Source organism: Genypterus blacodes, unplaced genomic scaffold (genome assembly GCF_046128005.1).
Source record: "Genypterus blacodes isolate CSIRO-AG114 ecotype Tasmania unplaced genomic scaffold, CSIRO-AGI_Gbla_v1 ptg000099l_1, whole genome shotgun sequence".
NCBI classification, from domain to species: Eukaryota; Metazoa; Chordata; class Actinopteri; order Ophidiiformes; family Ophidiidae; genus Genypterus; species Genypterus blacodes.
The window spans coordinates 2,547,088-2,572,845 of NW_027466903.1; the positions used below are offsets into that span (position 1 = coordinate 2,547,088).

Below are 25,758 nucleotides of genomic sequence, written 5' to 3' on the forward strand. Positions count from 1 at the left end.
CGATGCGTCTACTGTATTAGTTTAATACCTTATTCGTGTACTATAGTAAAAGTACACTGGTAATAAATAAAAATGAGTTCTGGCTGCATTCCATTTTGTTGTGTCAGCCAAGCCTTGTGGCGTGTAAGTTTTGTGACAAATCTAAATGGAATAGAGCTCTGATCGGTATTATTGATGGTGGCTGATATTACACACGTAGTTGTCCAACTATGCGCTGTGAAATGTGTTTTTATGATTCATGGTTTATTTATTCATTGTAATCTTTATTCATTTTCCATTTTTCTGAACTAGCTGAGGAAGTGAATCAGCATGTTTACATCTCGATAAGCTGCTCGCCACAGAAATATAGAGTTTGTTCCGCCACTAAAAAGGTCAATGAAGGAGTTGGCTTGGAAATATCTGTAAGATGTTTTCGGACATGCGCAGACGGCAGATGCCATATTGGAACGGGGGCAGCTGAGAGACGTCGCTCGCGCTGCCTCGCTCGGGTTCACGCGGACGAGGAGACGGAGAGAAAAAAACGCTCGCGGGGGGCTCGAGACGACGGAAACTTGTCCAGGTAAGACAGGTGACGGCCCGGTGCCGCCTAGCGCCGCCGCACGGTCCCGCTGGCGGAAGGAACACCGGCAGAGGAGAGTTGTTCTTCTTCTGCTGCTCCTCCGCCGCTTTAAAAAGCCCCAAGTGCTTCCGAGCTCGCGGTTTCTGTAGAAACGAGCTGATAATAGTCACCAGCGTCTGTGCGCGAGCTCAACTTGGCCAAAGTGCCTCACGCACTGTCACGAACAGGACGGGACGCCAGCTCGTGCTACTTTCGGTAATTACAGCCTTTTATTCCTGCTTTTTCCGCATTTAATTCTTTTTCAAATAACCTGAATTCCTTTTTAGTTGGGAATTTAATATTATCCGAATGTTACGTCATTTTATTTAGCGTGGAAAAATAAAATCGTTTTCGCGGATTCACGTCAGAATTTTACTCCTGACCGTCGTTGGCGTTTTGTCCGTTTCCCCCCGTCACATAGGTGCGTGGAAGCCGCGGGGAAGCACCGGACAGCGCCGAAATGTCAGAACACGTTCAACATGGCGGGTTGAAAACTGCACCTTTAAAATCTTTGAACGAGGAAAAAATAAATGGGCGGCAGGTACCGGGCCCGGTTCTGTTTCTTTCGGTGCGCACACGCGGGGTGTAGTGAACTAGATCCGAAGTGAGCGTGTCGCGGCTCCGCGGGAGTTTTTTTCCGCTGCAGTTTTCGAGTGTGCAAAGTACATGAGCGGAGTGCCGCGGAGCCTCGCTGCCCGCGTGTGTGAGCCTGCTGCCCGGCTACACCCTCAGCCGCCCCTCCCTCCCTCCTGCCCGCGTGTGCGCCAACGTTTCCTCTTTCACTTTTATCTATAATATATACATCAAATAAAAAAACAAATATAGCGCAGACCGCTCACACGCCCGCGTTCACGTTGCGCATTTTTTTAGTTGTGGAAAACATAAAACCTTGCCGTATTCCGACCGAGATATTGATGCGTGTTCAGTCGGGTTCGATCATTTCGATGGTATTGTCTTAATTCGCCGTAAATTACCTCGGTAATTGGGTGAAATCGCGCGTGTGTGCTTAATTGTTCCACCTCTCAGATTAAATTTGTCATCACAATGAGCTGAAACAATAACACACATAATGGAACAATCACGTTCATCATCTTCATGCTTCTGGACTTAATCCTGCCGCAAATATTTTAAAATGGTCCATTCATAATGATCCTCAGGGCCTTTAGGTGCACTTTATGATTTTGTGGATTTACAAGATCAGGACTCAAATGTTGTATTATTATTATTAGGATTATTGTTTAATCTCTTTCTGTGTCTGTCATGTTCCTGCTTACCCACCTGAGCCTCAGCTTGCACACCTGGCTGTTTTGTTGAAGAAATCATCTCTGAACAGCCTCTTTCACATCTATGAAGTATTTCTTTAGCAATTCTTTGTGCTTCAGAGCTTTGGGCTTGATGCTCTCTTTGAGTCGTTGAATGTGGCACTGAGCTCTTCAAATAAAGCTCCACTTGGACGGATGTAAAGAAAATAAGAAATCACAGCCTTGCTACAATGACGAACAGCTGACACATTGAACATAGGCTGTGCAAATAGTACACATCTAGTGGTTTGTAATATAGAACGTCACAGCCGGCAGAACGCTTGTACTTTGAGCTCAAGATGAAAGAAAAAAGATGAAAGAAATGTAAAAAATGAATACAAAGACTAAAAGAAAATGATGAAGTAGACAAACTAAAACAGACTATAGAGTGATTACTGACTACTGTGTCCCTGTGACTGGACTGTATATGATTAAGTAAAGTATATTCTTGTATATGTACAAAATATTTGAGATAAAGAGGCATATTCTGTAAAGGCAAGACCAAACAGAGTATTATAACATGTAAAAGTGTATGTTTATTTGTTCTCGCTCTGGGTGTGTGTGATTGTAGGCGCCTGTGTTGTCAGAAGCTGGTGTGAGCCTGCTGAGAGCTGCTTCCTTTAACAGTAACTGCGTCGGCGGCGTTTGGCTGTACCGAGAAAAATAGTCCAACTTCCTTTTTTATGATTAACAGTAGCGCCATCAGTCTTCCTGTAGATTCACAGCAGCGTCACTGATATGCGCTTCCGTCATTGCTCGCTGTAAAAACAGTCATCAGGTTTGCTTACTGGATGGATTGATTGATTATAGAATCTGTGATATTAATGAATTGGTGATGAAGCACAGTCCTTTAAGGTGAAATGCCACGTACGATGAATGATTGATCTGTATGTTCTGCACTGTTAGAGATCAATAGGACTGAAGTCTATTGATGGTGTGGACTGTTGGCCCAGTTTAATCACTGTTCTTGCTAACGTCGCCATTGTGTGTAAATCTCCCTGTGAAGACGAGAAACAGAAAGCTGAGGTCGCTTTAGAGGAAATGATGACGTCATCCTCCTGCTCATCTGCCCTCTTCTTTAGGTTTTGTTTGACTAAGAGGAGGTCATTGACTTTTCTAGAAGTCTAAGAACTAAAGCTGCCGGGTGTGAGGTTCGTATTTGATGTTTGTGTGTGTTTATAGGAAGTTGTTTACTGTTGTTGATGAAGTTAAAGAGTTTCCCCGCCGCCCTCCATGTTTGCACTTGGTTGTTTTATACTCAGCTGATCTCTTCATCGGGCTGCAGTGTTTTGTCTGCAGAAAACAGACAGAAGACGGGTCGTGATCAAGCGGCCCTCCCCCGTTGCCAAAGGGGTAAACGAGGCTGGGATGGGTCTAGAACCTAATAGGGAGTAATGCAATAAAAGCCGAGCCCATGCAGCAATAGTTAATCTCTTAAATCCCCCATTAAATCTTTTGCTTTGGGGGAAAGGCTGGAGGACACGGACACGTGGATGCCCACAGCCTCGTGTAGGCCTAATCAATAAAAAAAACCAGAGCTCCTCTCAATCTGAGAGGGGGGGGGGGGGGGGTCTGGCCCGAGCATGAGATTAACTAGACCTCTTTAATCCCCGGAGCCCAATCTGGAGTTCAGCCAGCTCCATTTAAGACAAACGGCAAACTCCAATGAAAACCCTGCTTGGAAACATAAGATGGTGTTTTGCGATGAAGGCCGAGTCGAGCCGTCTGCTCCTGTGTTACGGCTGCTCACATGGTGTGTAGAGTCCTTGAGCTTTTGGGGATGAGCCGGGTTCAACTCAGCTACTCATACAGGGCAGCCATCAGACTGAGCAAGATGAAGCTTCAGCAAACTGTCCCTACACTTTCTCTTATATAATTGCATTATGTAACAGACCAGTGGCGCTTCTAAATCAGGATGTTTCACACTGCAGTACAGAGAACACACGACCCACCTTAGGGAGGCTCGGGACTTTTCAATCATCCTGTGCCGCTCTCCGTCATCTTGTTTTAGCACAGCTGACTATTTGGAAGAAACTTGGTTAGTAGTACAAACTGATTGATGGATTATACGAATGTGTGCCAAATGGAAACAGAGTTGTTCTTCTACTTTTTGCGTTCGTTACAATGCAACGATACCGTAGGTTGGAGCCAATCAGCGGGGTCGCCACATCACTGCAGCTCTTGTTGAAGACAGAAGTTGGATGTTTCAGGTTGCCTTGGGTCAGCTTGAGCTTGGTGGTACACGGTGCGATTCAAACTTGTAGTGGGAAAGTGAGAGACCTGGTTGACGTGTTGTTTTCCCTCTAAGATTGATGAATGGACTGATGACCATGCTGAGGGTTTCAAAGCATATTGGGGGAGAATGTCTCGTTTAAATCTGAAGAGAGACAGATAATCAGATGGTAGAAGAAGGATCAGAGAAGCAGCGAGGTCATGGAGAAGCTGGAGGTGTCTCGGGCTGGAATTCTCCCCCAAAGTCAGCGGAGGAGCACACACACAGACATCCCCGATTTGAACTATCGCCGGCTACATCGTGTTCCCTCATAATTCACTTAGCGCCGGAACAGGAATGAAGAGGGTGAGAGGTGAGGAAGAGTCAGGCTGAAGGTCTTCATCTCGCTGCTTCATCGCCACCCAATCACACTTTTTAAAGATTCCACACAAATCCATATCTGGGTTTGCCTATTTCCCTTAATGTAAGCAAGAAGATAGTGTGAGAATAAATGTCTGACTATAAGGGGAAATGTAAGGGAAAAACCGAGTTCATGAGGTTAAACGTTGACTTCTCTTATTCGGTGCCGCTTTTCCTGAGTGTATTTTGAGAGGTTTTTTATGGCGCAACGTGTGTGTGTGTGTGTGTGGCGGGGGGGGGGGGGGGGGGGGGGGGTGCAGGGGTGCAGCCTCGGTCGAGACAGCGTCATGTGAGCCAAATTAGCTCAGCTTGTTGTTTACGCAATGGGATGTATGCTGGAACTACTGTGGGACGGGAGGAGCTGTGTGTGTGTCGGGGGTGTCGCTGGCTGCAGCCTGTCACAGCCTCGCAGTAAACACATGCTGCTTAAAGAAGCAGCTTTGTGTGAGTTTTCTCAGGATTCTCTGGGTTTTTTTTGGATGAACATCTTTTTTCTCTTTGATTCTTCACATTTCTTCCAACTTTGATGTTTTTCTACCCGAGTGGGCAGTTTGATTCTCTGCAGAATGAGGAGTTTTTCCTGTTTTTTTGGATGTTAATTTGGAAGTTAAAAGGTTAAGGTGATTCTCAGGTAATCAGACAGCCGATCGCCTAAAGTGAATGTGGGATAAGTTTTCTTTGAAAGTCACAGTTTCGATTCTCAAAAAGGACAAAATACTTGTAGATTAGACAGGATTTTTGTAGATTGGCAGGGTTTAGATTAGATTTGGATTTTTCTTTCTCTTTCTCTCTCTCTCTCTCTCTCTCTCTCTCTCTCTCTCTAGCATTCAGAGATACAGCATTTATTTATTTTTCTGCTTGTTTCTCATAAACTAAGAATCAAATTTAAACCTAAAAATTTCAGCCTAGATCCAGATCCAGATCCTAATCCGGTGGATAAAACTATATGCTGGGTCAGGGTCATGTGTGTGACGTCACTATACATAAACTAATATGTCTAAAATCACACAACTGCTGCCAATATGGTGACTGTTTTATCAATGTTTATTTTATAAGTTTGGATAAAAATCTGTTGACTGTTTGCCCTTGTGTATATGTGAACAAGTGTTTGGCTGCTTGTGCAGTTTGAAGTTCTTAACCGAGGCCATGAAATCATAAATCCATAAATCTGTCATGCAAACTTACGCGTGGGTGTTTACGTAGGACTGGAGGTGGCATGTTAGTGTTCCAGGTTGGGCTTTCCGTGTTTTGCTTTGTGTGGTGCCCAGAGGAGATTCTCTGGAATTTAAGTAGAAGAAGAAGCTGTAGTTGCGCCTGATGTATAGAAGAAGAAGTGGAGCAAAGGGGGGAGGAGCCACGTAACTACATCAGAACTCAGGCACACCTGATCATAATGTGTCGACGTGGTGTGTGTTCTTTATTTCCTTTATTTCTACTTCATTCCCTCTTTTCCTCTTTCTCTTTTCCATATTTACGTTTTTCATTTCTTTCTGATTTTTTCCTTCATTGTTTCCTTACATTTGTCCTTCCTTTCTTTCCTTATTCCTTCCTTTTATTACTTTCTCATATTCCTCCTTCCTTCCCTCCCCCCTTTCTTTCCTACTTCCTCTTGTCCTATCTTGCTGTCTTGTTTCTTTCCATCTTTTCTTTTTTCTTCATTCCTTCCTACCCCTGCTGTCTTCCACTTACCATCCATCATTCACCATCATTTTCACCTTTTTCTCTCCTGTATTCTTCCATTCTACCTTCTTTTCTCTGCCATAAACATGAAGAAATATTTGTCTCCTTAGTTACAGTGGCCGAATTTCTCACGTTGCCATAGAAACATTTGCTTATTAGCTCATTGATTATCTTCACCAATTAGCTTCACTTGATTCACATTTGTGACAATGATCCATGAGCTTCTTTTTAAATGTTGTCTCTGTGTTTTGTGAGTCCTCACTTCATTCTGCAGGTTTGTCTGGTCGCCATGGTTTCCTGAATGAAGAATTTGATTTTCTGTGATTGGTTATCTTATGCAGTCGTATGTTGTAATGAAACACAACAGACTCTCGCTCGGTCACTCGCTCGGCTGTAATGACGCCGAAAATGAGTTTGAATAGTGCCAACCATTGTTTTTTCTCTCGTTCTACTTGTCTCCACGTCTGCGTTCTTCTTCTTCTTCTTTGGACTCTGCTGATAACGATTGGAGTTTTGCTTCCTTTTTACCGCTTTACCTTTTTTACTGACAGGTTTGCTTCTTTCCTCTTCTCAAGGGAGGCTGGAGGAGATGCAGTGAAGAAAAAACTGTGAAGAACACGTGTGGCAAGTCAAACGCGGGAGCAGAGGTGCAGAATGCAGGAGGCTTTGGGCCACGCACCTGTGAGACCACGCAAACCCACCAACGGGAAAGAGGAAGATGTAAAAACAGGTGAGGAGAAAGAGGAAGTGTAAATGTGCCCGGGTCGGTTTCACTCAAATCTCTTTATCAGATGAAATCCAAACATTTCGGGAATGGTTTCTGTTGCAGATGAAGGAAGAGTTATGGAACGATAGAAGTGTGTGTGTGTGTGTGGGGGGGGGGGGGATGTACAAACTCACTACATCAGCTTCCTATCATCCCCTCTCATTATACCATGCATGTTCAGTCCCGCATGTTCCCACAGTGACACACACACACACTACATCTTGCATGGATCAGTCCCCCACCGACAATGTGAACAATTATCACCTCCAGGAGAAACATTGGGTGGCATTACATAACACACACACACACTGTATACTCTCTCTTGTGATGATCTGTGTTGTGCTGTTTGATGGCTGGTGTGTGTGTGTGTGCTGCATTATGAATAACGTGGTGGGGTGTTTGGCATCTGATGCAGATTCCATGGAGGAGGAGGCGGAGTTTAACTGGGAGGAGTACATGGAGGAGAGGGGGGCCGACGCCGCCCCTCACACCACCTTCAAACACGTGAGTGACTAACTGCTTCACCTGCAGCTTTACTCCGATCCCTGACTGAGCCTTTAAACACAGCCTCCTGTACGCACAGATCCTTTAACCATGTATTTCACGCCGTTGCGTTGGCCACGCCCCCTGGTGACGCACGGGTGACGTACAGGCCCTGTGGAGGAGCTTTACTATTGACAACACGCATGATCCAGTGTTGCACACTGGACACGCCAATTCAGTGTTTCAGCCTTTCTGCTCCCTGTAAATGCAAACAAAAGGTAAAGGTAAACGAACCTCAGGCGTGTCACTTAAACAGTGCAAGCAGGCAGGAGATGATTCAGCTCAATACCTCCGCCCAGGCCCTGCACTCCCACAAGAATAACTCAACTTAAAGAATTATTCATCAGCAGTAACTCAGCATCTGAGTTTAGCAAATTTGAATACAACAAAATCCCATATTTAAATGTGTACAAGAGATAAATTAACAGACCGAGATGATGCAAATGTTAATGGATTTACCTGCATGCAAATGTTACATGCTGACAAACCACAGACCCCTGCCGTGTACACACATCACACCCATGTTTTTAATATGTTTACATGCTGGAACTTAAAGGTGCGCTCAGATGTAAAGTGTGTGACGACATACGTTTCCTTGGTGACATGCGAGTACCACAAGTGCATGACATCAACCAAAGGGGCCACTTAAAGTTGTGAAAATCAGCTGTTTTACGTGTTATCGTTCAGATCGAGTGTGTGTGTGTGTGTGTTATTCATTAATTTCACGTTCTATCTGATATTTTATGTTATTTCCCCTGATTTAATGTGATTTTTGTGTTTACTAAAAAATGACTGTTCCTGTTTGTTATTGATCATTTGATTGATTGATTAATTACTCCTTCCACAAGATGATTCTGTGTTTGAGCCTTGTGCATCACTGATGAATGTAATCATGAGGATCAGTGTGCAAACATGTGTCTTATCAGCAAGGTGTGTGTGTGTGTGTGTCTTGTTGGTGAGTAGATTGACTCACCAGAAATAAACCATGAATTCCCCTAAAAAATATGATTCAGTAAAAGAGCACCAGAATATCTCTCTCTCTCTGCTGATTCTCTTTTTTTGTGTGTTCAAACCCCCTGTTTTTCTCTCTCTTTTCGTCTTTCTCTGCCTCTCTTCTGTCATCTCTCTCTCTCTCTCTCTCTCTCTCTCTCTCTCTCTCTCTCTGGCCTCATTCCCTCTTTTTTCCTTGTTTAACTTCCCCCACTCCCTCTCTTTCACTCTCTCTCTCTCTCTCTTCTCCCTCTCCGTCCCCCTGTTCTTTGTCTCAGTCTTTCTCCTCTCTCCCTCCCCTCTATACCTTCCTCTACTGCTGTATCGCTTCTCTTCCTCATTCTCTTCTAGTTTTCTTCCCCCTCCAGCTCTCCCCCTCTCGCTCTCCCTCTCTCTCTCGCTCTCTCTCTCTCGCTTGCTCCCTCAGCAGACTCAGGACAAATTGAAATGCTGATTTCTCTCGGGCCACGCACAAACACACACACACAGACACACACGCTGTGTTTGCCGCCCGTGGCCCTCTTACATAAGCCAGCAGAGTGATGCAGCACATTTGCATTGTTGTAGCAGGAAGTCACAGGGTCGTTTGTATTGTGTTTATTTCTAAGATGTCGGCTTTTTCACTTTGTGTGAGAGTTGAATGTGAACATCCTGTTCTCGTGAATTGTATGGCGGCCTGTGGCCACGGTGAGCGCTGCCATGGTGTTTACACCACAGCGTGTATGTTATGGCTTTATCTCTTTTCTCTACACAAGGACACATTGAAAGGCTGGAGTGTCATTCAAGTATGACACAACAAAAGAATACTCCTCCGATACAAAGAGAAGATTGGTTTTCGTGGTAAATTTAAGCACAACTGCTCAGTGTGAATACAGACAGTATGTTCACATGGAGTTAAGACTGAATAAGGCAAGGATATCATGTTGAGAAAGTGGCAAAAATGGAAGTAACAGAACTAGATTATGCAAATATTCAAGTTATTCAGGCATGCAAATAATCTGAATGAATATAACAATAAACCAGCATGATGTGAACGTCTGGTTATTAATGACCAAGCTAACAAGACACTTTGTTCCGCTCTCTTCCAGGTGGAGATCAGCCTGCAGAGCAGCTTTCAACCCGGCATGAAGCTGGAAGTGGCCAATAAGAACAGCCCGGACACGTACTGGGTGGCCACCATCATCACCACATGTGGCCAGCTGCTGCTGCTGCGCTTCAGCGGCTACGGCGACGACCGCAAGGCCGACTTCTGGTGCGACGTGATGACGGCCGGGCTGCACCCCGTGGGCTGGTGCGCCCAGAATAACAAGACCCTCATGCCTCCTGAAGGTAAGACGCAGCCTGCCAGGGGCGCACATAGAGACCAGGGGTTCCCAGGCGGGTCCAGCTAGTGGGGCTGAGACCATTGTCGGCAATACTATCAAGGTTCCTGCTCACTTCCTGTTTCCCTTATCAGGCAGTGTAAGGTAGAATAATATAATACTATAATAATAACACTATTATACTCAAACATCATTTATACTTGTTATAGCTTTTGGGGGCCCAGAGCAGACCCTTATAGTGAAGTCGACCCCCGACACCTGTGGACCAGTATAACCTCTCTCAGACACACACACACACATATATACACAAACCTCCCATCTTCATCTCCTCATCAAAGCTTTATATAAACGCGAATGCATCGGCAGGCTGGTTTCTTTACTCACACAGCTCTTTGCGTGTCTTTCACGTCTCGTCTCACCTCAACCTCCGTCCTTCGCTTCTCTCGCGGTCGTAACGCACCTCTTCGATATCAGAAGCTCTCACAGCAGCCGAGACGTTCCCACCTGCCCGCTGAGCCGCTGGCCCCTCAGATAGATGACTCGCCCTCCTCTGCATCGCGCCGGCCATTTATTTTCCCTCGACACTTCCGCGCTGATGGATGGCGCGCGCCTCTGTTGTTGTGGAGACGACCTGGATACGTCTCCACCTTACTCTGGTGTCCTCGCCTAGTTACTGACTTTTTCTCCATTTGTTGTATTTAAATCATTTCAGCTAATTTGACTTCATTCTCACCCCAACATTTATCTCAAGCAGCACAAACAAGAAACCACTCAAGCACAAACCTCCTCCTCATAGTAGCTGACTGAAGAGTTTCGCTCACATTAATGACGCAGATTTAGGATAAAAAATGTTTAAAATGGTTAAATCTGTCATAATCTAAACACACACATCTCCAATCTCCGTTTGTGTGATTAATTGCATAAATAAACCCTGAACTAAATGTTTTAAAACTCTGAGCAGCATAAGCAACCTGCAGTGCTTCACTTTGGTCCGTTAAGGTAAACATTCTGCTTCTGTGCCACTTAAAGTTCCTCATTCCTTTATTTAAATATGAACATTTGAAGTTTAAATACCCTGCAGCATCTTCCACAAAAATGTGTACAGTTCAAATAAGTTACGCTGGAAACTGCCGACGCCTCTGACTTACAGCATTTTGTGTTCACGGATCAGAACTTATCAATCGAGCCAGTTTCAAACTTAAAGCACGGGCGTTGTTGTCGTGTCTTTAATGATGTAAACTACAGCGTGCAAACACAAACACGGTAAACACAAATTTGTAAATACCAGCAGGAAAAGTATCAACGCTGTGCTTCATTTCAAGGCTTTGCATCATATCCAGCGTGTGTGTGTGTGTGTGTGTGTCTGTTATGCTGAGTCAGCGAGTGAGGAGCGTAAGCAAGAGAGTGTGTGTGTGTGTGTGTGTGTTAAACGATGAAATGATTTGCATACATCTGTGTTCCAGTTACCTGTTTTTATTTGTGCTTTTTGTTTTGTTTTGTGTGTTTCTCAGATAACTTTTACCTAAGAAAAGGTAAGCGGCTTGAACTCTGACCTCACTCACCTGTCTGGCTCAGTAGTGGCTAACATCCAGACAGCTCTGTGTTAGCTGCATGTGCCTCCCCCTCCTCCTCCTCCTCCTCTTTTCACCTCTGCACAGGACGTGACATCACAGCTCGGGTGTCACGGCTCAGCTCCTCTTGCATGCGACTCCTTTCTAGTGAAGTTTCTCCCACATGAGGGTTTACAGTGTGTCTCTCCGCACACACAAACACACGCAGGCGCGCACACACACATGCACACACTGCTATTTGTGCCTGCAAGCTGTGCTGCTGTGATAATGGTGTAAAAGATAGCTCAGTGAGAAACGGGACGCCGCATGCTCACTAACGGCTTCAGGAAGCAAATCGACTCAAAGTCCCACAATTAATGCACACATGAGGGTACAAGTGTTTACCATGTTAGCCACAGAAGATTTATTCATTTTTTTTTCTTCATTTTAGTAATTAACAGTTGTTTTATTTGTTTATAATGTGAGAGAGAGAGAGAGAACTAAAAAGTCTCTCTTAACATATACTCTGTACTGAGGTGAAGACTCCACAGCAGCAATAGTGCATTAAATCAAATCATATATTTTCCATACATTCCTTTCTCCCATCACACAAAGCCTCAGCGGTTGTTATGAGCAACAAAACAGCAAGGGGTTGCATCTTAAGTTGCTTGCAGCTATTTCACAGCTCAGCCATACATTTATAACATACAGATAAATCTTTCATATGCTTTCAGGTTCTATCTAAATGCATTAAAACACACACACACACATGAAGCAGGCCAGAGTCACATGCCCTCATCTGCTGCGTATGTAGATATTTGTGTAGTTCAGCTTGTTCAGACAACGCTGGTTGCTGCTGGGGCTTTAATCCAGAATGTCTGCATTCTGGATTACACTCCCTTAGTCTCCTTTGCATGCGTGTGTGTGCCTGCGTGCACATGTGTGTTTGCATGCATGTTTAGGGCAGTGGCTTATTCAGGTGAGGAGCTTTTTTCGAGGCACATCCTCAGAGCTCATGCATGACGGTAGAAGCAGACGGTTTGCATAATGAATTCACCGCGCTGCTTCCTGCCGCGGGAACGAGGCTCAGGGACCAGCAGGCATCACACAATATTCCCGGGAAGTAGAAGCCGAAGGAATTAAACGTACGTTTTAGCACGTAGTGTGACGAGACAACTGCAGTGTTGTTGTCGAGGGAGACAGAAGGAGTCCCAAAGGCATAATGTCCATATTGTACACTGAGACAAGTAGACAGTGAGCAAATGAAGTTAAGCTTCAGTTTCTCTCTCTTTTCACAGTTTGCTCAATAAAGAACAAATCGAATAAAAACATGAACCCTGGATTGCTACTAGAAAAATCTCGATTCTGTAGAAAAGAAATCCTAAAAGGGAAGAAATTCTTATTAAAAAAAAAATTCTGAAATCCAAATGTATTTTAAAATGATGTTAGAAACTTGGAGACTTTCTTTTCCAAAGATGTGTTTGGGGGAAAAATATTCACACTTTCAAAATTTTGTTAAAAGAAAGTTACAAAAATGTTACAAATTAAAAAGTGTAGAGTAAAAAGAGTAAAAAGTTTTGTGATCAAATTTGGAGCCTCGTCTGTTAGAGAATTTTTTTAATAGCGCAGCTTTTTCAGCGTGAGTCGATCCCACTGCATTCTGGCAACACAAGCACCAAGCTGAGCAGAGGGGGACAGACAATCAGACAGCCAGAGGGGGATAGACAGACAGAAAGACAGCCAGAGGGGGATAGACAGACAGAAAGACAGCCAGAAGGGGACAAACAGGTTAGTTTGACTCCCAAATCAGCCTCCTTGATGTAACCTCCACATTTACATGGAAGTGTGTAGACTGTGCGTGTACGATCGTGCGCATTTGACTTTTGTTCCGCACGCGCTTTACATACCGCGCCCCCTGGCGGCTAGTTGGTGTCGCCAAGGTGCTTCATATTTACACAAATCGCTCCGAAATCCTCTGCCTCACCAAGAAGAGGGGCTGTGAAATGTTAATAGTCGACAACACGACATGGTTTCATTCAGCCGAGCACGAGACGGAGGGAGTGTGACCACAACAATGGATCGCAGTATTATTCACTTCATAACGTAGCCGTGATGTGTGGGACAAAAAGCCATCAGGTGAAATGGAACCAACGCTTTACAGTCCAGTGCACAATGACTGAATGGAGAAGACTGAGAGAGAGGGAGAGAGAGGAAGAGAGAGAGATTTGATCGTAATTTGCTTCCATTAACTCTGATTAGAATCTGTGGTCTTGTCCTGAAAGAACACGGCAACAGATTTTTCTTCCTTAATCATGACATTGATTATCTAAAGTCAGGATTTGGAATGAGCCCGGCGCTCCGAGGCCACCGCTTGTTTACAGAGACGAGAGCGTGCGAATAACACATTTCATGCTGTTAATAATAAAAACAGAAGATGTGTAGAAAAATAACATTCCCACAAAAGTCACAGCAAAGTGCATATTTCATTTGTCATTCTGTGTGTTTGCTTGTTGCGTTGGAGGATGAGCGAGGAGGTCTGAGGATCAAAGCCTGCAAGGTTAATTAAAGTCTTATTGTTATGTGAACGTGGAGCTTTCACCTCTACGTGTCTGCTGCCTGAGGGAGGAAAATGGAGAAAAATGGGTGATTATTTATACACAAAGCGGCGTAATGAAAGGGGGGGCGGGGGGGGGGGGGGGGGAGGGAGGTTGAAGTTTGCATGTTGTCGCTGCCTTGCTGCTGAGCTGTAAATGGCTTCATGACTAATCTGGGCAGGATCTGTAAAAATAGTTTATCTATTTCTGCACACCAGAGAATCCACACAGGGGTGATTGTGTGTGTGTGTGTGTGTGTGTGTGTGTGTGTGTGCACGCACCCAGCCGCAGCAGAGGAAGAAAACAGTCATACAGGAAAAACAAAAACACCAAGAGGCGTTCACTGTCCAATTTGGCGGTGCAGGAAAGCAAACTCTCTCTCTTTGTCTTTCTCTCTCTCTTTCTCACTCTGGACGTATTGATTTAATGAGAAAATTCCACAGATGTTGATTGGATTAGGGCGCAACCCCCCCAAATCCCAAACCCGAGAGAGGACTTATTGATCAGGGTTCACAAGTCAAATATGCCTTTTGTAATTCTAAGAAGTGTTCAAAGGAAACGCAAAACGTTGTTACAGGCCCGTTATGGAAGAAGTAGACAAGAGTTTGTTTGATTTCATGACTCCTCCTCCGGTCTGACCAGACTGGTATACTGTGTGTGTGTGTGCACGGTAGAGTAAATAGAGTAAACCTCATTAAAACAATTATGTATATTTAGTGGAATACTTGTGTTTTCTTAAATAACTACTTTAATTTCACTACTTACCCAAAATATTTACTCCATCACACTTCTTTGTCAAACACAATTAAGTATTAGGGTCAATGGAAAATTCTGGGGGCGTTTGCGTCTCAAAACTGTTTTTGCTCAGTGTGCACATTGGTGCTGCTGCAAGGAGGCGGAGCATGTAAAGCAAATGGAAAAACAAGAAGCTAGAAGTCTGGATAATGTGCGGCTTTTAAAAGAACAGTTCAATGTTTTTTAACTGTATTAAACTGATGTCATCCATCGTTTGTGATCATGAAAGCTCCACCACAAAATCCACCTCAAGTGAGCATGAAACTCTTTTTTCATTTCAACCCGTAACTTTCACCAAACGTAGGTCAAAGGAAGATCCTTTATTGTCTGTCCTCATTTAAAGTCCACACTCAGGGAAACTAGGAACATGTAAATCTGTGTAACCTGTCCCCTTTAAGCTGTGGCCCAGTTGAGCGTGACATTTAAAACAAGCTGCTTCCAGTAATAAAAACATCTCAGCAGCCAAAATAACTGAAACCCCCACAGCTTCTCATTATCAGCGTAGAGTCGCGTTGGCTGGGCTGCGTTTCACTTTCACTTTAGCTCTGCGGCGCTGCAGGGCCCGGCGGCTCTGTGTCGTCCCGTAGGTGTGACTCACTCAGCAGCGTTTCAGTTTCTCCTGAAAGTTGCTCGCTTACTGCGAAAGCATGTGGGACATCCGAGGGCCTGTCAGCACCGGCCTGATTGATTGGGTGGCAGCCCGAGCAGGAAGCCGTCTGAAGGCAAATCAAGCCAAAACAGCGCATGAATGTATGGATTATGTAAGAATGATGCACTGTGGGAAACAGGAAGCACAACACAACCACATGCTCGCCGTGCAAATGTGCTGGAATGAGCTTTTAACCCTGTAAAGTCTGAGGACAATAACAGAAACAAATCTCTCTTCATTTGTGTACTTAAACCAACTTAAGATAACTTAAGGAGGTCAAACCGGTGAACCTGAGCAGACCAAAGTGAAGAAAGAAAAGCATTCAGGAACATGAACAAACAAGACACATTTTATTTACATATTTACTTATATTATATACTTATGAGGAGCAAATACTACTGGTTCAAAAAGACAATGAAAGAAAATGAAAAAACTGTAATAAATTATAACAAAATGTTTATTTTAATTTGAAATAAATAAAAACAATATTAAGAAGGGCTGAAAGTTGCTCCTAGGCGGTATGGAGCTCAGTGATTGTGTCAGCTGTTAGCTGGCGTCTATCCATGATTGTGGCTTTGAACCCATTAAGCTCCTCCCCTTCCCAGACTTCCACTTCTTCCCACAACGCTGGAAACTGGTTAGGCCCCAGAGGATGGCACAGTGTCAGGGTCAGACGTCACGCCCCTTTGTGTGAGCCACTTGCGTGCACACACATGCGCATACTCATGCTGTTGCGTGGGCTGCATTGACACATGTGCACTTTTTTTAACACATGCACTCTTTTACACACGTGCACTTTTACACGCGTGCACTCTTTTACGCGTGGTCATCAGTCTTCATCCTCCTCTGTACTTGTTTTTGTATCTGCAGCCATTAAGGAAAAACACAGCGACTGGACAGAGTTCCTGGTTCAGGACCTGACCGGATCCAGGACGGCTCCGGCCAACCTGTTGGAGGGGGTGAGTGGGTCAGAACCAGAAGAACACAAACCCAAAACGCTTTGCAACCACAGCACAAGTTGATCTGGGTCTCAAACTTTGACACGTATAGAAACAATGTAGAGAAGGGGGATTCATGTGACTCTGCATCGCTCCCCCCCCCCCCCCCCCCCCTCTCTCTCTCTCCCCCCTTTTTCTCTCTCGTCCTCTCCCTCGCAGCCTCTCAGAGGTAAAAACACGGTGGACCTGATTGTAGAAGGTTCCGTGCTGGAGCTCCAGGACGTCTCAGATCCTTTCCTCTACTGGCCTGCACGCGTCCTGAAGAACGTCGGCGGGCGCCTTTGTCTGCGCTGCGCTGGTCTCCGTGACGACCAGCAGGCCCAGGACACGTGGCTGTTCTACTTGGACGTCAGGCTCCGCCCACTCGGCTGGGCCCTGGAGAACCAACTCGCCCTAGAACCTCCGATTGGTGAGAATCATGAAATGTGGAAGTCATCTGGTGAAGAGATGGACTTGAGCCACTCGGGGTTGATTGAAAAGTTCTGTAATGGACTGTGATGTTTTTCTGGAAGTAATATTTGCTGAGGTGTATTTATATTAGCCTCACTTATTTGAGCTCAGTTAAATCGAATTATGGTTTTAACTCGATTTAAAAGGAAGTATGAAACTTTTATCTCTTGGATCCTCAGAGCTCCGGCCTCTGAAGAGCGCCCCCGAGTGGCAGCAGGCTCTGGAGGACACTCAACAAGATGGACAGGGCAACCCGCTGCCACTGGAGGTGTTCAAGGTGAGACGCAGTTTCTGTTAGTTTGAAAATTGGGGGCATCTTCACAGCTTTGTGCATATGTGTGTGTGTATACATGTGTGAACGAGTGAATGTGGTAAAAGTGGAGCACATTTGTCTGAATGTCTGGACTTTACCACCTCAGGACCACGTGGACCTGCCCGAGCACTCCTTTAAGACGGGGATGAAGCTGGAGATGGTTTCTCCGTGGGAGCAGCTCCAGATTTGCCCCGTTTCTGTCTCCAGGGTGAGTCGGATGCAAACTCCAGGAACTGAGACGATTCTGTCCTCAGAAGGATTCCTCTGCTGGAATAAAATCCCTCTCCTGATGTGGCCTTGGTGTAGTCACCGATTGTAGGGGTCGGGTTAAATAGCCTAAACTTAACAGCGACATCATTGCAGAACTGACAAAGAAGTTCACCATGATGCCACGTTATGTCATGTTGCTCTGTTTCTCCTCCGCAGGTCTACAGCCAGAACTACTTCCAGGTCATGCTGGACGACCTCTCGGCGGAGGCCAAACCGCGCTCTTTGCCGTGTCGTGCCAACTCGCCGGGCATCCTCCCCGTCCAGTGGTGTCTGAAGAACGGCGTGGGTCTAGAACGGCCGCGGGGCTACGAGGGCCTGGACTTCGACTGGGCAGACTACCTGAAGCAGAGCGGCAGTGAAGCGGCCCCGGACGCCTGCTTTCCTGATGTACGTGACGCAGAACTCATGAATGTAGTTATATAAAGAAAGAAACATCTGTAATCATTAACATCCTCTTCTGTGTGTGTATGCATGTGTGTTTGTGTTTGTGTTTGCTCAGTCATGGCAGAGCAGAGCCTTTGCCAAGAACATGTGGCTGGAAGCGGTTAACCCTCACTGGCCAGCTGAGGTGTGTGTGGCTCAGGTCACACAGGTCAGAGGTCGCCTGCTGTGGCTCCGACTGGAAGGTATGGACCTGTGTGTGTGTGTGTGTGTGTGTGTGTGTGTGTGTGTGTGGTGTGTGTGTGTGTGTGTGTGTGAGAAACTGTAAAAACCGGTAGACTGTTGGTGTTGGTGTCTGTTGCCATGACACCACCTTGACCCTGAACTCCCTGGCCCTCCCGTCTGTAGGCGTGGCCAAGCCTCTGTCGGAGTGTATCGTAGATGTGGAGTCCATGGACATCTTTCCGGTCGGCTGGTGTGAAGCCAACGCCTACCCCCTCACCCCCCCGTTCAAACCTGTCCGTACGTACACAAGCACACAAAACACACACACACACATCATGAAAACCAACATATACACACACTCCGCAGCGACAGTTTGACCCTTTTCATTGTCTTTGCGCAGGCCAGAAGGAGAAGAAGATCGCTGTGGTTCAGCCAGAGAAACAGTAAGAACATCTTCTTCCTCCTCTCTTTCTAACTCTCTTCCTCTCCTCCCTTCTTCCTCCTCTCCGTCTGTCTGGCTCTATCAATTGAAACTGTGGCTTTTGAGAGCAGAAATTGCTTTTCCTCCCCGGGCACTGATTGATTTTGTGGATGAATGACATCTTTCACCTGCTGGCTGACAAATGCAAGCGGCAGGAAATGGCAGAGCGAGAGAAGAAGTAGTAAGAGGCCCTCATTGAGGGTCATCCTAACCTGTAATCCCGTCCCTCACCTGCAGGGGAATCCTTTTGTCTGTGTCCCCAGCGTCTTCTCTAATTCACTGATAAATCTAAACCTGAGTAGCCTTCCTGTAGATGGATGAGCTGCGTGAACCACAGCTCCTCTGCTTCCTCTTTGATTACATCAGCTGGGTAATTGTATTGATCCATCTGATGGCATTGATTGGCTCCTCCCACAGGTTGGCCCCCCCCCAGCCTGTAGAGACGCCTGTCAGCCTCTGCCAGCCGCTCAGCATTGATCCAGGTAATCAAATCCCACACGACACATTACAGATGATTCAATCTCTTCACTTCATTTTTAACGAGCCGGTGTGAAGATATTATAGGGAAGATCCGCTGGTTTCATTCACCGATGCCTCAGAGAGCTGGGATGTTTGAGTAACTTTGGGCTTGGAATGTTTCTGTTTTGATTTGTTTTGATTTTGTTTTCTTTATTTGCACATTTTCTTTGGTTATTTTGAGGATGAAAATAATAGAAACAAACTGGAAGCAGTGAAGGTTTTTACAAATGATGATAAATAAATTAAAAAACAATAGAATTGTTAATAAGTCAATAAAGGTAAAATAATTACACATATAGACAAATGAATAATATCAACAGAACAAACATGAAGTGACAAGTAAAGTAACAATAACTCAAATCCAAAAAGAAAAACATGATACATTTCATTCAATTCATTCCTGACATTTTTAAAAGTAAAGAAAAATCACAATTTAGAATTTTAGAATATTAACAATAAAAGTCGAGCAGCAGAATTTTATTCCCAATCAAAACAAACACAAATAACTGAAAATCCTCAATAGAGAGAAACTGGAACCAGGAAATGTTTGGAATTCTAAGTAAACACAATTAATTGATGAAGTCCCATTTGCAACTCATCTGGTGTGCACAGTGTTTTGGTTAGGGGGGGGGGGTGTGTGTGTGTGTGTGTGTGTGTGTGTGTGTGTGTGTGTGTGTGTGTGTGTGTGTGTGTGTGTGCTTACTGGAGGGGAGGCTGAGCCTTGTTTCCATGAGACCCCTGCCCTCCTTTCCAGCTTCTTTTTTAAAATCCACCCACTTCCTCATGCATATTCATCAGCTCACCTAATTACCATGCAGCTCCAGCCGTGCGGGTGCAGGTGCCGGCGGTGTTGGGGGGGTTCGGGGCGGGCGGAGTGCAGCATACTGCATCATTATGTCGACCCTCACTTAGTGTGTGTGTGTGTGTGTGTGTGTGTGTGTGTGTCGCATGTAGAGGCCTAGTGTGACTCTGTGCTCACCTGTGTGCTGAGGCGCTCAGGGTGACTTAGTAATGCTGCGGCGCTCGCGATGGCCTACACGTGGCCGCACGCCTGAAGGCCTCCCACAATCTCCTTGTTTGTCCTTTGTTTTGTTTGGTTTAAAAGCTGCTTTGGAGAGTTAAGATTAAGTGAGCATTTGTTTGTTATATTGAAGCTGATTTGGAGGTGGATTCCCTCTTTTCTGACAACCTGTGTTCACCATTTTGTTGTTGACTCTAAAGATGCTTTTGAACGATTCTCTTGTAGCCTGAGGTTTGTTTACTTCCTCCGATCTGCTCCGAAGCCCCTCAGGCTGCACAGATATCTGACATCATAAACATTCTGCTTACGTACTGAAACCTTGCTGAAGCTGTGAAGCGCCCGCCTGACCAATCAGTCAGGTTTGACCTTGTGACCTCTTTACTGCTAAAAGGTTCCTGGTCTCTCGGCTTGAAAAGAAGGGAAGCTGCTATGTTAAGAAGCATAACCTGCGCTGTAAAATACAGTGGAAAATGTCTCAACAGGAAGCAAGAACCTTTGTGTCCGTGGGGATATAAATGTGTGTGTTCTGTCCGTTCCAGTATTTGTTCACCTTCCCATTTGTCTCCTCTTCTTCCTCAGGCTCGGCCAATGGAAGCAGGTATTGCTGCTCCAAGATCTTCGTAAACCACCACTGCTTCTCAGGACCCTACCTCAACAAGGGACGAATCGCTGAGCTGCCGCAGGCTGTCGGGCCCGGGAAATGCACCCTGGTCCTTAAAGAGGTACGGGCTCCCAGGGCCAACATGGAGGGGGAAAAGACGGGAGGGGAGCAGGTTTAATCAGGCCGAGCATGCGAGCGGGAGGAGGAGGAGGGAGGAGGTGAAAGACAGGGAGGTCTTGTTAACCACCTGCAGGGTCCCAGCAGGACTTTCATGTTAATGTGAGGAGCTGTCAGTCAAGTGTGTTTACACGTACCTGCCGCCGCCGGCGCCGCTGCCGTGTTTTCCCAGGGGCCGTTTGTGTCTGCGTGCGCTCAGTTTGGGAGCGAGGAGGCTCGCTCGTTTGATCTTTACATGAGAGTGTTATTTGTCATTTTGTCTGATGAGAAATGGAATAATTTACTAAGAAACACCAAGAGCATTTGTCTAAAGAGTGTAAGGAGAAGGAGACAGATGGTAATCATGTTACACCTGTGATCTTATAAGAAGCAGAAGAAGAAGATGAAAGGTTCTGTTGTTGTGCGGCTCTGCGTGTTGCTCGTGTAGAAGAAGTAAGTTTGTTACTATTGTTTGTTATTATTTGAAACATTCTCGTCTGGTTTTGCCTCCAGCTGCTCAACATGCTGATAAACGCCGCCTACAAGCCGGGTCGAGTCCTGAAGGAGCTGCAGGATGTGCAGGACCAGAGCTGGGACTGCCAGGAGGAGACGCTCAAAGCCAAGTGAGGGAGGACACCACCGTGTCCACCACGCCTGGGGGGTTTGGGTTGAGAGGACAAATATAAAGCATTAGTGTTAGAATATTATTAAAGCTTTAAAGAGTTTTGAGGTGGTGGTTTTTCATTGGTTTTCCATACAAATAATGTAACGTTAATGTTTTAAATTGAGTGAGTGCTTTCCGCTCACTTGAGGGATTCAAACACAGTGAAGCACAGAGTTAAACAGGGTCTCAAACCAACAACCTGCTATATGTAATGACTTTAATATCACATTAAAATGAAAATGTATCTGTCAAGTAAAACAACAGTCATTTAAATCATAGAGAGTTCAATATTCCTGTGGTGGAGCAGAGGCAGCATGTGGATGTTGTGAGTGACGTCTCCCATGGTGTTCTTCAGGTACAAAGGAAAAACCTACCGCTCCACTCTGCGGATCGTCCGGCTCACCGACCAGATCCCGGACTTCTGCCGTAAAGTGTGTGTGAAGCTGCAGTGCTGCCCCAACCTCTTCAGCCCCGTCCTGGTCTCCGACAAGTGTCCCGAGAACTGCTTCGTCCAGACCAAGACCAAATACAGTGAGCGCTCTGTCTATCTGTCTGTCTCTGTCTGTGTGTGGTGTGTGTGGCAGGGTTCTGTTTTCAACGTTCTGTTCTGCTGTGCGTCCGTAGCGTATTACCAGGGGAAGAAAAGGAAGCTGTCCAAGCCGGCGGGGGGAGGAGGGGAGTTTGGCGAGGGCGAGCTGGCCAAGCCGACGCGCAGGCGCAGGAAGAAGAGGAAAGCCATTTTCGTTCAGAAGAAGCGCCGCTCCTCTGCCGTGGACTACACAGCCGCCGGCTCACCACAGGTCAGACAACAAAACACTTTGATGCACTTTTTACTTTCTGTGTGTGCGCGTGTGTGTGTGTGTGAGTGCTGCTAAAAATGTGAAGTTATTGAAGTTGAAATACTATTTTGAGATTTTCCCATTTTCCCCCCCAAAGCAAGGCAGGAATTTATATTAAAATGTTAATAGTTTGTTTTTATTTATTCATTTAATTAAATTGCATGTATTTATTTATATTGAGCCTACAAAATTTCTGAAAATCTAAATAAAAATCCAAACAAATCTAAATAATTTGAGAAACTTTTGTTAAAAGATGAAAGAAAATCTTCCCCAAAAATCTTAAACAACTTTCTAAAATATGAAGAACTTGTTCCTCCTCTCCTCCTTCTCCAGGACAGTGATGAAGGAGAGGAGGATGAGGAGATGGATTTGCAGTCAGGCAGCGAGGGAGGCACCAGCTCAGAGCCACGTGACGACCACACTGACGCTTCCTCGGTGGAGGTGACCAGCAGCAGCCGCCCCCGCCGCGCCGTGACACTGCGCAGGTTCACCACCACCAGCACCGCCACGGGCAGCCAGGAGGCCCCCGAGGGCCGCAGGAGGTCCACGCGCTCCCTGTCCGCCTACAGCCAAAACAACAAGTACGAGCCACCCAAAGGACAGGAAGTGCAGGTGAGGGATATTACTGCCCCCTTTGGTTTCTATAGGTACTGCACCTCAGAGGCACATAGGTTATTTTTGGGTCATGTCAAGTGTAAATGGAGACACGGGGAATGATCTAGGCATTGGTTTGTGACGTTTTTGTCCCTACATTAAATGTTTGCGTGTGTGTGTGTGTGTCAGGTGGAGGAGGAAGAGGAGGGGGGTCAGCTGGTTCTGGACAGGAATCCTCTAGAGTGGAGCGTAGACGAAGTCGTCCAGTTCATCAACTCTACAGACTGTGCTTCCCTGGCCAACATCTTCCAAGAGCAGGTGAGCACACACACACACACACACACACACACAAAGTGCCTCAGTGCTCTTCTCATTCCCAAAGGAGCTCTTATTTACATTTTTGCTTTCATATGCAGGCACATTATCTCATTAAAACAGATGAAAGGCAATAAAGAGGTGAATTTACTCCTCTGCTCCTCTCTTTATTTGCTTCCCTGTGGTCTCTTCACATTGATCTCATATTTTGCCTTTTAGTAAAGCTCAGATCACACAGGCTGTCACTAATTAAAACAATGGGATGACAAACAGAGCGACAGCAGCGAGCCACAGCCAGCAAAGGTTATGTTGAAATGACACAATAATGTAATTGCAGAGTTTTAGATTACATCAGTGTTGATAGGTCGATGATCTCGTAGGCAAAAGGATGACATCGTACAGCAGTGCTGGCAGCTTTGGAATGCCTCATGGGCTGTGGTGAGAGAAAAAAAGGAAAAAGGGGGAAATCATGTTTCCAGCATTCGACTGAAGGGCCCAGAGACCTCCAGGCTCACAAAAGTGTTGGAATTTTCTTTAAAAAACTAAATGTCCTCAATCTCCACATTTAATGTAAATATTACAGATCTGATCTGAGCTTTATGTTTGGTCTGCAGTTAATCATGGCCACATTTTATTTTTCAACGGGTGGAAACCTTTCAAACTCATCCAGCTTTGGTCCTTTTGCTTTGGTGGTGTGTGTGCTTGCGCGTGTGTGTGTGTGTGTGTGTGTGTGTGTGTCACCCAGGACATCGACGGTCAGGCTCTGCTGCTGCTCACTCTGCCCACGGTGCAGGAGTGCATGGACCTGAAGCTCGGCCCCGCCATCAAACTGTGCCACCAGATCGAGCGGGTCAAGATCGCCTTTTACAGACAATACGCCAACTGAGCCAAATAGGCCACGCCCCCCAAAGAAATGTGAGGTTCACCCATGACGTGGAAAGGTTGGATTAAATGTTTGATTAATTGCACCGTGGGCAAAAATTATGGACTACTTCGGTTTAATTTTGCATCCTGGGATTTGGATTTATTGTGGATTTATTTTCTACTGAAGAAGAAGAAGGGATTTTTTTGTTGTCGTTTTTTTCCCTTTGGAAAGTCACAAACGCGTGACGCTGGAGTGAATTATGGTGGAATTTCCCCCACATGGAATTGGAAGGATTAATTTCTGGGATGCTGTTGCCATGGAGACGGGATGCAGTAACCCAAACAGACTTTGATCTGGCGGAGAAAAGCACGCCCAAGTCTTATCGACCTGTGAAGACGTTCCGCTTTCTCTCGACTCGAGGAGCTGAGGACTTGTTTAGTTTATTTCTCTTTCATTTTGTTTTGCATTTATTTGTGTTAGAGAAGCATTATAGCGTGAAAGTAATTGACCCCAAACTCTTCAAGTATTTCCCCTTTTTCCTGTAATGTAATTGGTTCTGATCAGATGTATTGGAAAACTATATAAAATCCCAAGAGGTAATATATTTGGAATATTTATTGTTGTACTAATTTATGAGGAAAATGTATTTGAAAGAATTGAAGAGATTTATCATGAAACAAAGTCTGAACGATATTTAAGTTATTTCACAAACACAAACCGTGACGTGCGTTTGTTTGTTTACGCTTCAGCGAGGAAGACGAGCACACCGCTGCTGTTCTTCCAATCGCACCAATCACCAATCAAGTTTCAAAATATTTTGTGTCCATCTATGCAAAATGTGTGGCAGATATTTTTGATAATGTAAGAAAATAAATTTCTACTGATTTTTATGCCATTTTTCTTGTTCCTTCTTTACACAATCAGAGCAGTTTTCCTGTTGCCATGACTACCACTACTACTTTTACCACCACTGCTAATAATAGTGTGTAAGTGTGAATCCATCTAGTAGGACAACAACAAACATAATTCTAAATAATTCTAAATGTAAATAATACTCAAATTTTTGCACATTACTGAGTACAGATTTGATGATGGAACCAAACCATATGTTACCAATCAAACTTTATCCATACAGAGTTTCAACATGAACAAGACCAATTTGATTGATTAAAAAATTATAATCAGTTATCAAGTCAATCTTCAAAACTGGATTCAATTAACCACAAACATCAGTTTAAGGTTCTGTGTCTGTAACATGCAAACACACACACACTTTACAGACGTAAAGAACCAATCACATGGACGTATTCAGTGCAGGTCATGACCCCTGGGTTTGTTTGGCTGATTGTCTCTTAATTGGATTTGATGCTGTTTGTCATGTGAGTTGATAATTCATCTACACCTCTCTCTCTCTCTCTCTCTCTCTCTCTCTCCTTTTCCCTAACTCCGACTCCCTCACTTTTGTATGGAGTCTCTCTGAGGAGCTGCTACCTTATTCTGTTGCCTGGCAACCTCATATCAAACGTCCTCTTTGCATGATTTTCCTGCTGTTGTGTGTGAATACAAACGAAGTCCTGACAGGCGAGCGGGCGGTAAACAGACATGCTGCTCGCTTTACCCTCTCAGCTGCTGTAAAGCCAGTGACA

The 25,758-nt window shown here is 45.2% G+C and overlaps 1 protein-coding gene across 3 annotated transcripts; it reads left to right on the plus strand.

Annotated features, from left to right (window-relative positions):
• Positions 1-415: 415 nt before the first annotated feature.
• On the plus strand, positions 416-25,002 carry sfmbt2 (Scm like with four mbt domains 2). 3 transcript variants are annotated; one of them, XM_076159762.1, is made up of 21 exons: positions 416-559; positions 6,787-6,941; positions 7,393-7,481; positions 9,599-9,839; positions 11,344-11,364; positions 16,291-16,379; positions 16,578-16,827; positions 17,048-17,145; positions 17,288-17,389; positions 17,608-17,838; positions 17,951-18,077; positions 18,241-18,354; positions 18,458-18,500; positions 18,956-19,020; positions 20,658-20,800; positions 21,349-21,458; positions 21,855-22,030; positions 22,124-22,299; positions 22,672-22,950; positions 23,122-23,250; positions 23,993-25,002. In XM_076159762.1, the coding sequence occupies exons 2-21, from the start codon at positions 6,866-6,868 to the stop codon at positions 24,131-24,133; spliced, it is 2,700 nt and encodes an 899-aa protein (XP_076015877.1). In that variant the 5' UTR covers positions 416-559; positions 6,787-6,865; the 3' UTR covers positions 24,134-25,002. The 3 variants fall into 3 exon arrangements, with proteins under 3 accessions (XP_076015877.1, XP_076015880.1, XP_076015878.1); XM_076159763.1 differs by lacking the exon at positions 416-559 and adding an exon at positions 625-814; XM_076159765.1 differs by lacking the exon at positions 11,344-11,364.
• Positions 25,003-25,758: the final 756 nt, after the last annotated feature.

Bases quoted from the DNA above. Each gene is read 5' to 3' on its own strand.
- sfmbt2 (XM_076159762.1), top strand. From the start codon at position 6,866: ATGCAGGAGGCTTTGGGCCACGCACCTGTGAGACCACGCAAACCCACC. The intron at 17,839-17,950 runs GTACGTGACGCA...GTGTTTGCTCAG, and splicing joins CGGACGCCTGCTTTCCTGAT to TCATGGCAGAGCAGAGCCTT. The intron at 22,951-23,121 runs GTGAGGGATATT...TGTGTGTGTCAG, and splicing joins CCAAAGGACAGGAAGTGCAG to GTGGAGGAGGAAGAGGAGGG.